This window comes from Camelus bactrianus, chromosome 9 (genome assembly GCF_048773025.1).
Source record: "Camelus bactrianus isolate YW-2024 breed Bactrian camel chromosome 9, ASM4877302v1, whole genome shotgun sequence".
Taxonomy (NCBI): domain Eukaryota; kingdom Metazoa; phylum Chordata; class Mammalia; order Artiodactyla; family Camelidae; genus Camelus; species Camelus bactrianus.
The window spans coordinates 14,739,318-14,753,278 of record NC_133547.1 but is presented as its reverse complement, the minus strand read 5'-3'; the positions used below and the strand labels follow the sequence as shown (position 1 = coordinate 14,753,278).

Here is a 13,961-nt window from a genome sequence, read left to right as displayed (position 1 = left end):
CCACCTTTAATCTCCCTCTTCCTCACTTCTGTTTTTTTTTCCCCCGTCTTGCTCACTTCTGACTCCAAGATCTTGAGCCCTAATAAACTCCAGGATGGGAGCTTCTGGCAGGGCTGCAAGCCGTGATCGAGTTCCCACTGGGGCCGGGCATCCTGGTCAGGAAGGGAGACATTCACCTGGGTATTACCAGTGAATGGAGTTTGCCTGGTAAAGAGGATGGGGGAGGAGAATGCCCGATTTGAGGGAGGAGATTGTAGGTGAGTGAGCAGTGATTATAGACTCTGGAAATGGAATGCCTGGGTTTAAACCCCAGTTCCAACGCTTACTGATTACATGATCATAGGCAAGTGATTTAACCTCTTTGTGCCTCAACACCCTTATCTGCAAAATGGGCGTGCTAATGGTGCCTCCCTCATGTGGCTGTTATGATGATATAGTGAAATACATGTGGCAGCAGATGATAATGTCCCAACCCCATAACCCTCCTGCCTATTTGTGTTCACTTGTAGCTGCACAAGAGGGTTCTCTAGAGGCTGCCAGCTTCCTACTCTGAGCCCCTGCAACTCTGCTCTTCTGCTTGAGGGCTTTCTTGAGTTATGTGAGGTGGGTTAATGGCCTCAGGAGCAAACGGAAGCTTGTGAGGGACAGCCGTCATTGAATGAATTGAGTTACTACATTTCCTAATTCTCGTAATTGTACTCTAGTTGCGTAAGAGGATGCCCTTGATCTTAAGAACTGTACGCTGAAGTATAGTTACTCTCAAATGGTTCCAAAAATATGTGCACATACATATCAGTGAGACCGAGTGGTGAAGCCCATGAGGTAAAATGTTAACAATTGGTGAATGTGGGTGAAGGGTGTATGGGGGTTTGTAGTACTAGTCTTAAAACTTTTCAGTAACTTGAAACAAAACTAAAAGTTACAAAAAACAAAATAGACAATGGTCATATCAATGTGTCACTGGTCATTTATCTTTGAGCACCAGAGATCTTTGTACAGAGGGCGCATTTTTTCAAGAGATTTGAGAAAAGGAAAGCCTGTATTTTCTGAGACTTTATTAACTTCTGTACATAACTTCTTCACAGACTTAGCCATCAGTTTCAATTAAATTTCTGAGCTTGGAAATAATAACATCTGCACTCCCTTACAGATTCTGATCTCCACCCTATTAGGAATGACAGGTCACTAGAATATGTCCTTGTCTTGGGTCACAAACTCAGTGGTCCCAAAGGGGCCAAGACAATGACCAGGAGCATGAGGTGGCCCAGTGGGGCCTTGGGGAATTCTGGGACACTCACAGTACCCCATGAGGAGTCACCAGGCACACCCATGAGTTCCCACCTCTCCTGCTCAGCTCCCTCCGACAGCGACATCTGAGGGATGATGATGTGGAGGAGTGACTGGAATTGTCTTTACAGTGATAGGAGTGTTGTGACTGGGTTTTAAAACAAAATTGATCTTCTGGAGACGCTCCTTGAATTGTTGGTGAAAAAAAGGATATGATATCTAGAACTGGCTTCAAAGTAATCTAGGAAGAGGGGAGTGGGCACCTGAGAGGTGCCCTGAGTCGCTAATGATCAGAGTCAGTAATGAGTCCACAAGGACTTGTAATGCTGTTCCTTCCCCTTTTGTACAAGTTCAAAAATTCCCAGAATGAAAGTTGAAAAAACAACAACCAAAAACCCTCCCGTGCCCATCTCATGCAGACTAGAAGTCCTCACTGTGGTCCACAGTCCACCTGATCTGTCTCCATTGTCTCTTTCACCTTACCTCTCTCCAGTCGCCCACTCCACCATTCATGCTCCAGCCACACTGGCCTTCCCATGTGCCAGGCAAAATCCTACCTCAGGGCCTTTGTACTTGCTGTTCCCTTTACCTGGAATGCTCTTCCAGGTCTGCACTGTCCAGTACAGTAGCTGGGAGCTACCTGTGACTTGAGCATTTTAAATGTGATTATTGCAACCAGGGAATTTTTTTTAATTTTTATAAACTTTAAATAATTTAAATTTAAAATTGAAGCAGTGTAAAATAGTTTGTCATTAAACACAGCTGTATTGTATTGGTAGCACTACATTTCATTTTATCTGTTGCAAATTAAGGTGTCCAAATTGAGACGTGCTAAAAAGTATAAAACACACACCAGATTTCAAAGATGCAGTAAGAAAAAAAAAGGATTGTAAAAGACCTCTATTTTTATACTGATGACATGTTGAAGTGATATTTTGGATATGTTGGGTTAGAGTATAAATTAAATTATTAAAATAAATTTCATCTGTTTCTACTGTTTTACTGTGACAGGAAATTCAAAATTATATTCGTGGTTCACATTGTATTTCTATCAGACAGCCCCCCTCTAGGAGTCCCTGTGGCTTGTGTCCTCACTGCAATTTGATATAATGACATAATTGTTGCATAATAATTGTCTCCCTGATTCCTTCCTTATCCATCCTAATTAAATTGCACCCACACACCCTGCCTTTGCACGCTTTAGTTTTCTCCTTAGCATCTTTCACTACCTGACCTGTGACAGATTTTGCCTATCTCTTTTACTTACTGTTAGCTTTCCCCGACTAGAATGTCAGCAACATGGACCAGGATCTTAGCCTGCCTTGTTCGGGGTCATAGCCCTGCTCTTTGACCAGGACCTGGTTCATAGCAAACATTTAGTCAATATTAAATGAATGAGTGAATGAATGGTACAACTTGCTCCATTGCCCGGTTGGTTGGGTCAGTATTACCAAGACTATCTTATTAGCTGGTGACCCCAGGGAGACCATGTCTCCTCCTTGGTTGGGAACAGAGACCCAGTCTCCCATTTGAAACAGAACAGACCCAGGTTTGCATCTTGACTTCTCCCAGAACCTGGAGTAACTCCCAGCATCTGCTGCTTCCCGCCCCACTCCCTCAGTGTCCATTCCCCATCTGGTAACAGTTCCCTGACTGTTTTTGGAGAACCACTCCTCCCCGTTTTCATGGTTCAGGCAAGGCTGACTGCAGGGCCAGCGAAGCACGTGGGACTTTGGTTGGAACTGCAAGGGACAAGTAACTCTCCTATCAGCTGCCAAATTGGTGGGATGTCTGCTTGGGGGCTTTGCGGGGCACTCTGGCCACCACTTGGATAAGAATGAAGCCAAAACAGAGGAAAGAACTGAGCCCCTGGATCCAGCTATGCTTGCAGTCCTGACCTTTTCTGTTACTCACGAAAATAAATTCCCATTTCTTTTTAAATCATGGGGATTAGGCTTCAGTCACTTGCTCCCTGTGTGGCCTCAGACTAGGGGCTTCCCCTCTAGAGCCTCAGTTTCCCATTCTGTTAAGGAGGGACACATCACGGTGGTTATGAGAATTAAAGGTGAAGGGATCTGTCTTAAGGGCATATCCAGGAGCCTAGCACAGGGCTCCTGCCTCTGTTCCTGAGTCTGAGTCTGCCCCACCTCTTGTCCTGATGCCTTAAACTCTGGGGACAGGATGAGCTTAGATACCTGAGGCTGGGGAATGGACTCCGGGTCTAAGCCCTGGCAATTCAGCTTGGTGTCGTCAAGACCTGGGAGAGGGGAGCTTTCACAGTCCTGCACCAGTGCTGGCCAGCCTGGAAGCCCACCATGTAGAATGTTTAAACAGAGCTCCTGGTTGAATGCAGGTCAGGGGCCATAGGCAACCCACCCACATCACCTGCACCCCTCCTGTACACTTGCACCCTTCCTCTAGCTTCCTGTGGCAAGCATCTGTGCCTCTTTGCCTAAGGGTCTTTTACAGGCAGGAGAGGCTGGAAGTGCTGGGAGTTAACATCTCCAGGAACAGTCCTTAACCAATGAGAGATGGGAGCTGGTACACATGCCACAACCTCTTTCCCTCTTGGGTAGAACAACTTTGAATGTGTTCTAGTCTCCCAGAGTTCCCCAGGGGGATGGCACCCCCGGTGCCAGAGCAGCAACCAGCTCATTAACTCCCTTCCCTGGCTCACTTCCCACTTCCCTGTCAATCTGCTTAGGATCACCTCCCCGAAAAAGCTACCTGTGCCTAAATCTTTGTCTCAGATTCTGGGGGAACCCAACCCAATGTGGGCTGATTCCGTTCTGTGTTCTATGCTCAAGGCAAAGGGATCTGTGGAGGAGGCGTCCAGATGTATCAGGACCATTTCCTAGATTCTCAATCCTTGGGCACCCAGTGTCCTCACACATCCTGCTATAGACTGAATGTTTGGGTCCCCTCAAAATTCATATCTTGAAATCCTAATCCTCAAAGTGATAGTATTGGGAGGTGGGGCCCTTGGGAGGTGATTAGGTCATGAGGGCTCCACCCTCATGAAAGGGATTAGTGCCCTCATAAAAGAGATCTGGACAGCTCCTTGCCCCTTCTTCCATGTGAGGACACAGTGAGAAGATGACCATCTATGAACCAGGAGGAGGGTCTTCATCAGACACTGAATCTTCCAGCACCTTGATCTTGGACTTTTCAGCTGTGAGAAATCAATTTCTATTGTTCATAAGCCACCCAGTCTACATCATTTTGTTACAGCAGCTGGAACAGACAGACACATCCTTTGATGGCAACTATTTATTACGTATATCTGGACTGTACTCAGATTGGGGGAGGACCATTGACATAGCTGAGCACCAGGTAAGGTGTCCTGGCCAGTCGGGCAGGAGAGCAGCAGGAGCCCCCTGACGTGGGCAGGAGCAACATGGCACCCACCAGGAGAAGGAAGAGGAAGAGAAGGAGGAAGGTCAGGGGCCGCCTGGATGTAGAACTGGGGGCTCTGTGAAGGGAAATGTAGTGTTAAATGTGTGGCTGGGCTGCCACCGTGAGCCCTGTCCCCCACACCCCCCAGACCCATCTTCCAGGCATCTCACCCAGGGTCTACCTCTAGCATCACATCCTGGAGATTGGGAGATACTTGCCTCACCTTGTCCTAAGGGTAGATAGCAGCCAGCATTAGAATGGGTAGAAGTGGCACTTAATGTGGTCTTTCCCTTGCTGCTGTAGACCTACAGAGCTGAGCTTATTTCTCCTCCTTTCCTAGCACCCCCTCCATCCCCAGGACCCCACACAGGCTTGGAATACCTCCAAGTGTAGTGGATGTCTGTTTGTGCCTGCCCTCCATCCAATCCCCCTTTTCCTGGTAACAGTGGTTCAGCTGGTGGGGGTGGGTGTCATACCTCCCCACTCTCCTGACCTCACGACTCCACTTCCGTGATTAGGCATGTGACCCAGACCTGGCCAATAGCAGCCCTCCATCAGCTTGGCTACTGTGATTGGTTCCAGGTCTAGGCCATGACTCAAGTTGGGGAAGCTGGAGTCAGCCCTAGGACTTTAACTGCAGGTAGGTACAGTGACACTGTCTCCTCCTGGGGTGGGGAAGCCAGTGGGAAGTGAGTACGTTGCTTCTGGGGCAGCCATTTTGCTGAGAAGGAATCCACCTTGGAGAAGCAGAGTCCAAAAGGGGAGAACTCAGCCCTGACAGCAGCTGTGGTCTGGAATTCAACAGCACCTGGACTTTTCAGTCACATGAAAAAAATAGCACCCCCTTTTTTGTGCAACTCAGCTTGGGTTGGATTGCTGTCACTTGCCATCGAGATTCCTGAGTGATACACCTGGTTGAGGACCAGCTCACCTGGGACTTCCGGAGCAGGGAGCGTCTTCGGTGACCTGCTAAGTGTTTCCGATGGTTGAGGCCTGACATGAGCATGTCCTTTTAGAGAAGAGAGTGGTGAGGTCCTTGGAGAACCAGTGACAAAGACACACAAGGTTGGGAAAGGACCTAGATGGGGGGTGGGTGTTGTAGAGATGAGACTCTGGGGAAAGAGATCACGGGGAGAGATGAAGAGAGGGACAGAGACAAAGAAACCAAGAGAAGGGAGACATTATTTATTCATTCATTCAACAAATATTTAATGAGTGTCTGTTACATGCCAGGCACAGTTCTAGGAGCTGGGGACACAGTGGATGTAGAAACAGACAAAGTCCTGGCATCCATGGAGTTTATATTCTAGCAGGAGAGAGGGAGAGACCATAAGTTAATAAACAAATGTATAATGTCAAGATGTGGTAAGTGCAGTTAGGAAATAAAGTCAAAGGATGAGGAGCAATAATATTTGGAGGGCAGAGCAGGCCTCCCTGAAGAGGTAACATCTGAGGAGAGACGAATGAATGAGGAGGTAAGCTGGGCATGCACTGGGGGCTTTGAGATGGGAGTGAATTTGGAATAGTGTGGCCCCTAGGGGTGAGTGAGGGAGAGAGTGAGAGGAAATGAGGAAATGTAGATACAACAGAAGGAAACAGAGTGAGATGGAGGAAGGCATGGAGGCCAAGAGAGGCAGAGGGAGGGAGGGGAGGGGACACTGAGATAGCAAAAGAGAAATAGACCCCGAGAGGGATAGAGGGAGAAACAGAGCCATGAAAACCTTGAAGGGGAAGGACCCTGCTAGGAGGCACACAGAGGGGTCCATGGGTGCCTGGGGGGAGGTGACCCCACCTGCTCTTACCTCGAGGCTTTGTCCCCTGCCCCAGGGGCCCCTGTGGCCACATAGCTCACAGGGAGCCCCTGGTGTCCAGGCTGTCCTTCGCCCCAAAGGCCCGAGGCCCCCAACGTCCCCCGCCGGGTCCCACTCCAACTCTGCAGGAGTGGGGAGGCTACCGGATGCCCAGGGCCCCCAGATCCTACCATGTCCTGGCCCGTCTGAGTCCCCCTCAACCTCCAAGTCCTGCTCCAGTGTGTTGATCTCCTCAAACACCTGGTCAGAGGACAGAGGTCATGAGGGTTGGGACTGGTGCCTGCACCAGGGACCACCAGGGTGGTCCATACCAGGCTGAAGCTGACCAGCTGGGCCTGCAGCCGCCACAGCTGCCGGAAGATGCTGTCTCGATGGGCTCTGAAGGCCCTCAGGACCTGCTCCAGGGGTGCCCGGGCTTGGGGCTCACTCCGCTGTGCCAGCCCCTCACCGAATGCCAGCAGTGCATCTAAACGCTCAGCTGCCCCACGGAGGTCTGCCTGGAGGGCCTGGGTACACAGAGTTGGACGTCACTCCCCTCCCCAATCCACACACACATACACACACACACACACCAGGGGCACCAGAGACCTGGGACCTGGATTTACAACCCCTCCTCCCCTTCCCAACCTAGAACATGGAATAAACCCATTTCCTACCAAAGGGAGCTGGCACCCACTCCTGAGGCCCTGCCCACCCTCCCACATCCTAGCTTCCCATTGCCCACCTGCAGCTGGACCATCCCGCTCTGGGCTGATGCCCAGGGCCCCAGGCCTCGCTCCAGGTCCTGCAGCTGGAGGCCCAGCCCCAGAAGGCTAAGATGCAGGCTGTCCTGCTCAGCCTCCAATACCTCCTGGCCAGAGATGGAGTGCTGGGGAACACAAAGAGCTGAGTCAGGGCTGGTGAGTCAACTAAGATGTGCCCCCACTCCCATTGCACCCTTCTTCTGCAGGCTCCTGCCTTCTGGATGCTTCTCTGCAGCAGAGTCTATCACTGGGTCTGCACCAGGGCTGCTCCCACCTAGAGAAACCTCCCAGTGGAGCCAGGCCTGAGAACCTCTAGTTCAAATTCTCCAGGTTCCAAGGTTCCTGGAAATGTGTATATGGAGGGCCTACAGGTCTGGACAGGGAAGGGGTGATGGAGCTGGATAACCCCGCCAAGGAATGGGCCAATGATAAAAATAACTCTCAGCTGGAAAATATTGAAATATTTCTACAGTGGTTGGTAAAGAATCATTGTCCAGAGCATCCCTCCCCACACAAATGCCCAACATTTTTCCAGAATCATCACCTCATCCCTGGTGTGGAAGCAAAATTCTGGGAGAGCAACAGGAGGTAGGAGCTGGCACAGGGAGGGGCCCAGGTCACCTCAGCTCACCTTACAGTGTTTGGCCCCAGTTGGGTCCTCCTGGGAAGAGGATGTTGGCAATGTGGGGAGGCCAGTAGCAGGCTTGGTGCCCCTCAGTCCACTCTGGAAGTGCTCAGGAGGGTCCAAGGAGACCTGCCCCTGCTTCTGAGCCTGTTCCAACCTGGTAGGGGACATTGACAGGTCCCTGGGTAAGCGTAGGTGCCCATTATCCACCCTATCCCAGCTACCTCTCCCGTGTTCCCAGGTGATCATACTCACAGTATCTCCTACCCTCAAAAGGGGTACTGCCCCCACCCTTTTGGGACCCAAGTTTCAAAAACACCAGCTCCTACCTGATTCTCTCGTCTCCAGATGGAGGGTAGATGGTGAATTCAGCAGTATCCAGCTCCCTAGGCGCTCCAGGGTGGTGGCTGAAGGGCTCAGAAGAGGGCCTAGGGCTCAGAGGTGGGGGCAGGGCCATATTCGGGAGCCTGGGAACAGAGATTCAGTGAGGATCCCCAGTAGGAGCCCTTTTCCCAGCCAGGGGTACCCACCCCTAGACCTCCTCAGTAGGACTCACCCAGGCCTGAGGTAGCCAGGAGCCCAGGGCCAGGCTCTTCCCAGGTGGAAACTGGACCCAGGTAATTTGATGCCCAGCTCAGGTGACAGCAGTATCACTTAACTCCTTCCTCCCCAGCAGACCAGTAGCTGAACCTCCCAAGCTCGCACCACCCACATAAGGGGTCTCCAGATATAACCCTCCCCCCTCAAAAGCCCTGGATTCTGCTCCACTCTGTGACCCATACATCTGACCCCCATGGCCCACACCCTCCCTCTAAGGTGCCAGGCGCAGCGCCCCTCAGGAACCCAAGCATCTGACCCCTCCCTTCTGCCATGTCCAAAACCAAAATAAGGTATTTTTTGTTGTTGGTTTATTTGTAATGGGGCCTTTTCCTATGGTTCCCACACAGTTACTGGGAAAATAACCCCGAGAGAGAGGAGAGGAGTTGCCTCTGCCCCAGGGTTTCACGGTCACAGGGTGGCAGCTGTCCAGAGCAGGCGAAAGCCCGGGAATCAGGCCGGATCCTGGGACCTGGCGTCACTTGCTGAGCAGGAGGCCAGCGCGCAGCACGCGGGGCACGCGGCGGATGGTCAGCGAGACGCGGGTGCCGCGGGCCAGGCGGGCTCCCGGCTGCGCCGAGGGGCAAGCGGCTGCGTTGGGCGGCAGGGAGGCGGCGTCCAGCACGTCTACGCGAGCGGGTGCGATGCCGTGGAGGAGGCTTGTGTAGGCGGTGCCACGGAGCACCAGCAGGCTGCGAGGTTCCAGCAGCAGCGAGGTGGCTGGCTGCGGCGGGGGTCGGGGCTGCGGGGCACGTTGAAGGTTAGCGGGTCCTCAGAAGTTGGGCGAGGGACGGGGGAGGGGCGTGGAGGGGGAGAGGTGGGCAGGTTTGGGGGTTCAGAGGGCGAGGGTCAGCGAGTCCCAGGGGCAAAGGCTGAGGTTTAGGGTTAGGGCTAGCAAGTGTGCTCCCAGGGATGGAGGCTTTGGAGTGAAAATCCCAAGGGTTCCAGGGCCAGGCTTGGGGGTAAGTGGAGACAGTAGAGGGGGTTGTCAGCAGGCCCTCGGCAGGGGCAGGAACTAGGCTGCAGATGGGGGTGTCTTAAGGGTCTGCAGGCCGTGGGAACTGCAGCTAGGATCTGCAAGGGGCTGGGGGCTGGGACTGAGGGATCAGAGGTCGCAGGAAACTGGGTGGAACTAGGTTGAGGACTTGGCTGAAGCCAGGAAGTGAGGAAGAGATGAGCAGACATGGTCTGGATGCAGGTGACGTTTGTGTGGATATCAGGATGTTTGAGGACACTGGCAGAGAGGAGGGGGTGTCAGGGTATCCAGGAGCATGTAGGATTATAAAAGGAAGCCCCAAGGAGCAGCTGGGGTCAGGGTGTCCAGAAGAGCTTCTGTGAACAGGGGGGTGTCAGAAATGCATCAAAGAAAGGGATCTGGGAAGCTGTTGTCATGAGCAACCCTCATAGAAAGGAGGCAGGATATCTGGGGATCCTTGAGCAGTGAGTCATGTGTTGAGGTACCAAGGAGAATTTGGGGGTGTCATGCCTGGCAGATCACATTATTGGAGTGGGAGGGAGGTCAGTGTTAGGGTGCCTGTACAGTGGCCATCGAGAGTCAGGGTGTCTGGGAGATGTCAGACACCCATGAGTGAATAGCATTGGGCTATCTGAGGATACCAATGTCTGTTAGAGCCCTGTGTGCAGCATTGCAGCGCTCTGAATGTGTGGGGCCAGGGGATCTGGAGGATGTCATGGTATTCACTCAGCAGGTGTGGTATCAGGGTATCTATTAATATTATGATTTCTAGGGCACCCTGCAAGCAGATGGGTCATGCACCTAGGAGAATGTGGGTGCACTCCATGAGGGTAGAGAGGAAGAAGGGTATCAGTGGTACCCTGCAGGCGAGTGGGATTGGGGCCTCTTGGAGGATATGGGATGTCAGAGCGCCCACAAGTGGCTGCGGCAGAGTTTCAGGGCCCACCTGCTCTGTAGGGTCATCGTCCTCTGGCTGCCGAGGCTCGTACAGGTCCAGCATGGTGTGGGAGCCCAGGCTGATGGTGCTGACAGTCGGGTAGTACAGTGGCCCATCCTCGTGGGGCTGGGGAGGGGGCACCAGGGCTGGACAGGGCAGTAGTCCACACCCACCACCCTCGGGGGTGAAAGTGGGGCTCCCCAACTGGGGACAGGAAGGTGAATGCTTGGTTGGGGTTTGTGGCTGCTTAATGAGAGTGGACAAGGGTCAACATGATGCCCTGCCCCATGGCAGATCTGAGGTCTGGGGGTTGGGGTGAAAGTGTGGTTACCATGATGCCCTCCCCAGGCAGATACTGGTTCACAAGGACGTGGTTGGCTGGGAGACCCCCAAAAAGACTGAGGTCAGACACTTTGTCCACATAGCGCTGGAGCCATGGTGGCAGCCGCTCAGGAACCATCCCACGGGGATGGGGCAGCCCACCTGGGGAAGGGTAATGGGATGCTGAGGGCACCCAATCAAGGCGCTCTGGCAGGTGGAGCCCCCATTAGGGATATCTCAGTGGTTGGTAGCACTCTGACCGCCTCAGGGACCCCAAACTCTTTGGAGATCACTCCACCCTTCAAAGATTTCCTGACTTCTCCAAACCCCTGGACCTTTTAAGATACACCCAACTCATTAGGAACTTCCTAACCCCTCAGAATCCTCCTGGCCCTCAGGACTCCTTGAATCCTCAAGGACATCCCTCCCTCACAACTTCCTGATACTATCCAACCTGAGTCGCCTTCCCCAGCCCACATCCCTAAATCACTCACGCCCACAGCCAGGACACTTACCCCAGTTCTGTAACTTCCTCCCGGACAGCTGGGTCCACTTTGGCTTTGGGGCATTGAAGACCTGGGAGGTGGGAAGGGGGGTCAGTGCTTTTTCAGGACCACCTTCTCTGATTCTCCCACCCAGGCCAACATAGGGGTTTTCACCTGGGGATAGAAATGGGTCATCTCAGTGTCTGTGGGCTCATTCTCTGATAGTGTTCCCAGGATTTGTTTGTTTGTTTGTTTGTTTGCCCTTTGCCATGTGGAGGCTGCTGGCCTCAAAGCTCACCTGTGTCTAGGGATGGAGGAAAAGGACCTAGGGCTGCACAATCGGGGTCTGAATCTACTCAGAGCTCTGGCATGGACTGGACTCTTTCATCCCAGCAAAGAGTCTGCACTCTGTAATTTCCTGATTCTTGGGCTATCTCAGCACAGTCTGAGTTCTAGAACATCCTCGTTGCTATTGCCTGGAGGAGGGAATGTGCTAAACCAGGCTATCTCCGTAAAGCAAAGAGAGGACTTTGAAATTTCTCCACTGCCAATATTCCAAGGGTCTAGAATGGGCTGTCTTCAAAAAGTCTCAAGAAATCTATACTCCACTCGATAATCTCCTTATTCCCTTCGTGGTTATGGGGCTGGAATGGGCTGTCTCAGCAGGAGAGTCTGAGTTTTGTAGCTAACTCATTTCTGGGACTCCAACTAGACAGGACTAGCTGGGATAGCACAGGGAAGATCTGTGCTCTGTAACTAAGGCTCTGGGGCAGCAAAGGGCACTAAGATAGTGCAAAGATTCTGAGCTTTGTAAATTCTTCTTTCCCTAAACCTTAAGACTAGAATATAGGCTGGGCTATCTCAACGCAGGTGCTCTGTGCTTGGGAAACTTGTTCCCAAGATTCTGGGTCTATGCTGAGCTATCGGTGCAGGGAAGCGTTCACTCTGTAACATTCTGAGGCCTAGGCTATCTCAGCACAGAAATCTGAACACTGTAAATTATTCATTCCCCAAATCCCAAGGGCCTGAACTGGGCTATCTCAGCCTGTGTTTGTAAATTCTTCTCTAAGGTAGCAGGATTGGGCTGTTTCAGCACAGGGAGTCTGAGCTCCATCATAACCACTTCTTTTCTAAGAATCAGTTTGGTTTCTCCTACACCTCTGGGAAAAACTCTTTCTGACAGGCAGGTGCTGAGAAAGGAAGAGGGAAGGTAAGGGATGGCTGCTGGATGATCCTCTCCTTCCTGCCAGGATCTTCACTGTGGCCTTGTGGGCTCTCACATAGGAGCTGGGAGTTGGAGAGGGATCTGGGAAGAGGGGAAAAAAACAGACCAGAAGGGTGCTGATGTCACCTGTCGAAGCAAATACTCCTCCTCTTCCTTGGAGATGAAGTCAGGGACATAGTAGATTACAGGTGGTACCTAGGACAGAGAGATCCCCCTGAAGGTGTGGCCCTTCAACCCACACAGAGGTGCTTACATCAGTGAGCAGCCTCTCCTCTAGAGCGAGGCTCAAGATGTCCCCACACAGGCCAGGGCCTGAAGTCGAGGGACTAATGCCCATTTGGGGGATGGGGGTGGGGCTGGACCCTGAGGGTAAGAATGAATTTAGAGGGAGGGGCAGTCCAGCCCACAAGTCCAGGAGTCAGCCTGCCATCCCCACTCTATCTCCCACCCTCTAGTCCCCACCATCACCCTCTGCACCCCCAGTCCTGACAACCTGCTCCACCCTGAATGGTTCCAGTGCTGGGACCCTGGCGTCCTGATCCTCCATCAACAGCAACTCTGAGTACCCAGTCAGTCCTGTGGAAAGAGAACACACTGAAGCCACCAAGACTGCCACCCTCAGGATATGATCCAGCCTTCGGCTCTTATCATGGGCCAGGGCCTCACCTCAGCCATCTAGCAAAACTCACTTGGTTTCTAAAACCTAAGTCCTCAACATCTCAAAAGCCACCCAATGCACCCCCAGGCTCCCTGCCTAGACACGATGAGCACCCAGAACACTCCCCCAAACGCCATCCACCAAAGGCCTATCAGGCTACACGTATTTGCCCTCCCAAGCCTCTCACAGAGAACAACCCCTGAGTCCATTGGGAGCCTTTCTCAAGAGCTCCACCACACATATCCCCCAGGGCTGCACCCTAGAGCCCCTTTAGACACCTCGATTTGAGACCTCATCCTAAAAACTTCGGATCTGCAACTCTGAGCCCGACTCTCTAACAATATTCAAGGTCCTCGTGGACCCTCCTCCCGCCTTAAGCCCTTTCAGACGCCCCATTCTGAGCACCTTCGTGCCCCCTATCTAAGCCGCCTCAGATACATCCATTTGCAGTCTCCTCGGATCCCCCAACTCTAGGCTCCCCTCAGACCTCTCTTTCCAAGAGCCCTTCACTGCAGCACCCTTGGACCTTTGACTCGGAGCCTGACTCCTCACACCTCCCCTTCCCTGAAACCCTTGGATCCCACGCTTTGAACTCCCTCGGACTCCCGTCTGAGCTTTCCCGAATCCTCACTCTCAGCCCTCTCAGACCCTTATCTCCGCCCTCGGCCACCCCCAAGAACTGACCGTCCACCAGTGTCCCCTCCAAAATCCAAATTCAACACCCCCATTCCCTTCCCAGCCACTTCCGCCCCACATGCCTGACGCAGAGTCCTCGGACCAATGGGAGTTCTCAAAGGCTCTAAGGCTCCGCCTTCCACCCAATCGGCGCTCTCACACAATATTGCCCCGCCCCTTCAGCTTCGTTCGGTGATAGGCTGTACCTCCTGGCCTCTGAGCCAT

General features: G+C 52.6%; 2 protein-coding genes across 13 annotated transcripts; both read right to left on the bottom strand.

Annotated features, from left to right (window-relative positions):
• Positions 1–4,542: 4,542 nt before the first annotated feature.
• SYNE4 (spectrin repeat containing nuclear envelope family member 4) lies at positions 4,543–8,322 on the bottom strand. 7 transcript variants are annotated; one of them, XM_045512901.2, is made up of 7 exons: positions 8,192–8,322; positions 7,869–8,019; positions 7,219–7,362; positions 6,486–6,734; positions 5,615–5,692; positions 4,854–4,912; positions 4,543–4,759 (listed from the first exon to the last, which is right to left on the bottom strand). In XM_045512901.2, exons 1-7 carry the CDS (start codon positions 8,317–8,319, stop codon positions 4,582–4,584), a joined length of 987 nt encoding a protein of 328 aa, XP_045368857.2. In that variant the 5' UTR covers positions 8,320–8,322; the 3' UTR covers positions 4,543–4,581. The 7 variants fall into 7 exon arrangements, 5 of the variants coding, with proteins under 5 accessions (XP_045368857.2, XP_045368854.2, XP_045368855.2 ...); XR_012509044.1 differs by adding an exon at positions 6,806–7,000 and having other exon boundaries at positions 4,543–5,420; positions 5,615–6,734; XR_012509043.1 differs by adding an exon at positions 6,806–7,000 and having other exon boundaries at positions 4,670–4,759; positions 4,854–6,734.
• ALKBH6 (alkB homolog 6) lies at positions 8,193–13,826 on the bottom strand. Of its 6 annotated transcripts, XM_074369756.1 has the most exons (8): positions 13,746–13,826; positions 12,897–12,979; positions 12,530–12,598; positions 11,209–11,269; positions 10,704–10,855; positions 10,382–10,498; positions 8,932–9,201; positions 8,193–8,329 (listed from the first exon to the last, which is right to left on the bottom strand). In XM_074369756.1, the coding sequence occupies exons 2-7, from the start codon at positions 12,948–12,950 to the stop codon at positions 8,938–8,940; spliced, it is 717 nt and encodes a 238-aa protein (XP_074225857.1). In that variant the 5' UTR covers positions 12,951–12,979; positions 13,746–13,826; the 3' UTR covers positions 8,193–8,329; positions 8,932–8,937. The 6 variants fall into 6 exon arrangements, with proteins under 6 accessions (XP_074225857.1, XP_010948426.2, XP_045368872.2 ...); XM_010950124.3 differs by lacking the exon at positions 8,193–8,329 and having other exon boundaries at positions 8,754–9,201; XM_045512916.2 differs by lacking the exons at positions 8,193–8,329; positions 10,704–10,855 and having other exon boundaries at positions 8,754–9,201; positions 10,382–10,576; positions 12,510–12,598.
• Positions 13,827–13,961: the final 135 nt, after the last annotated feature.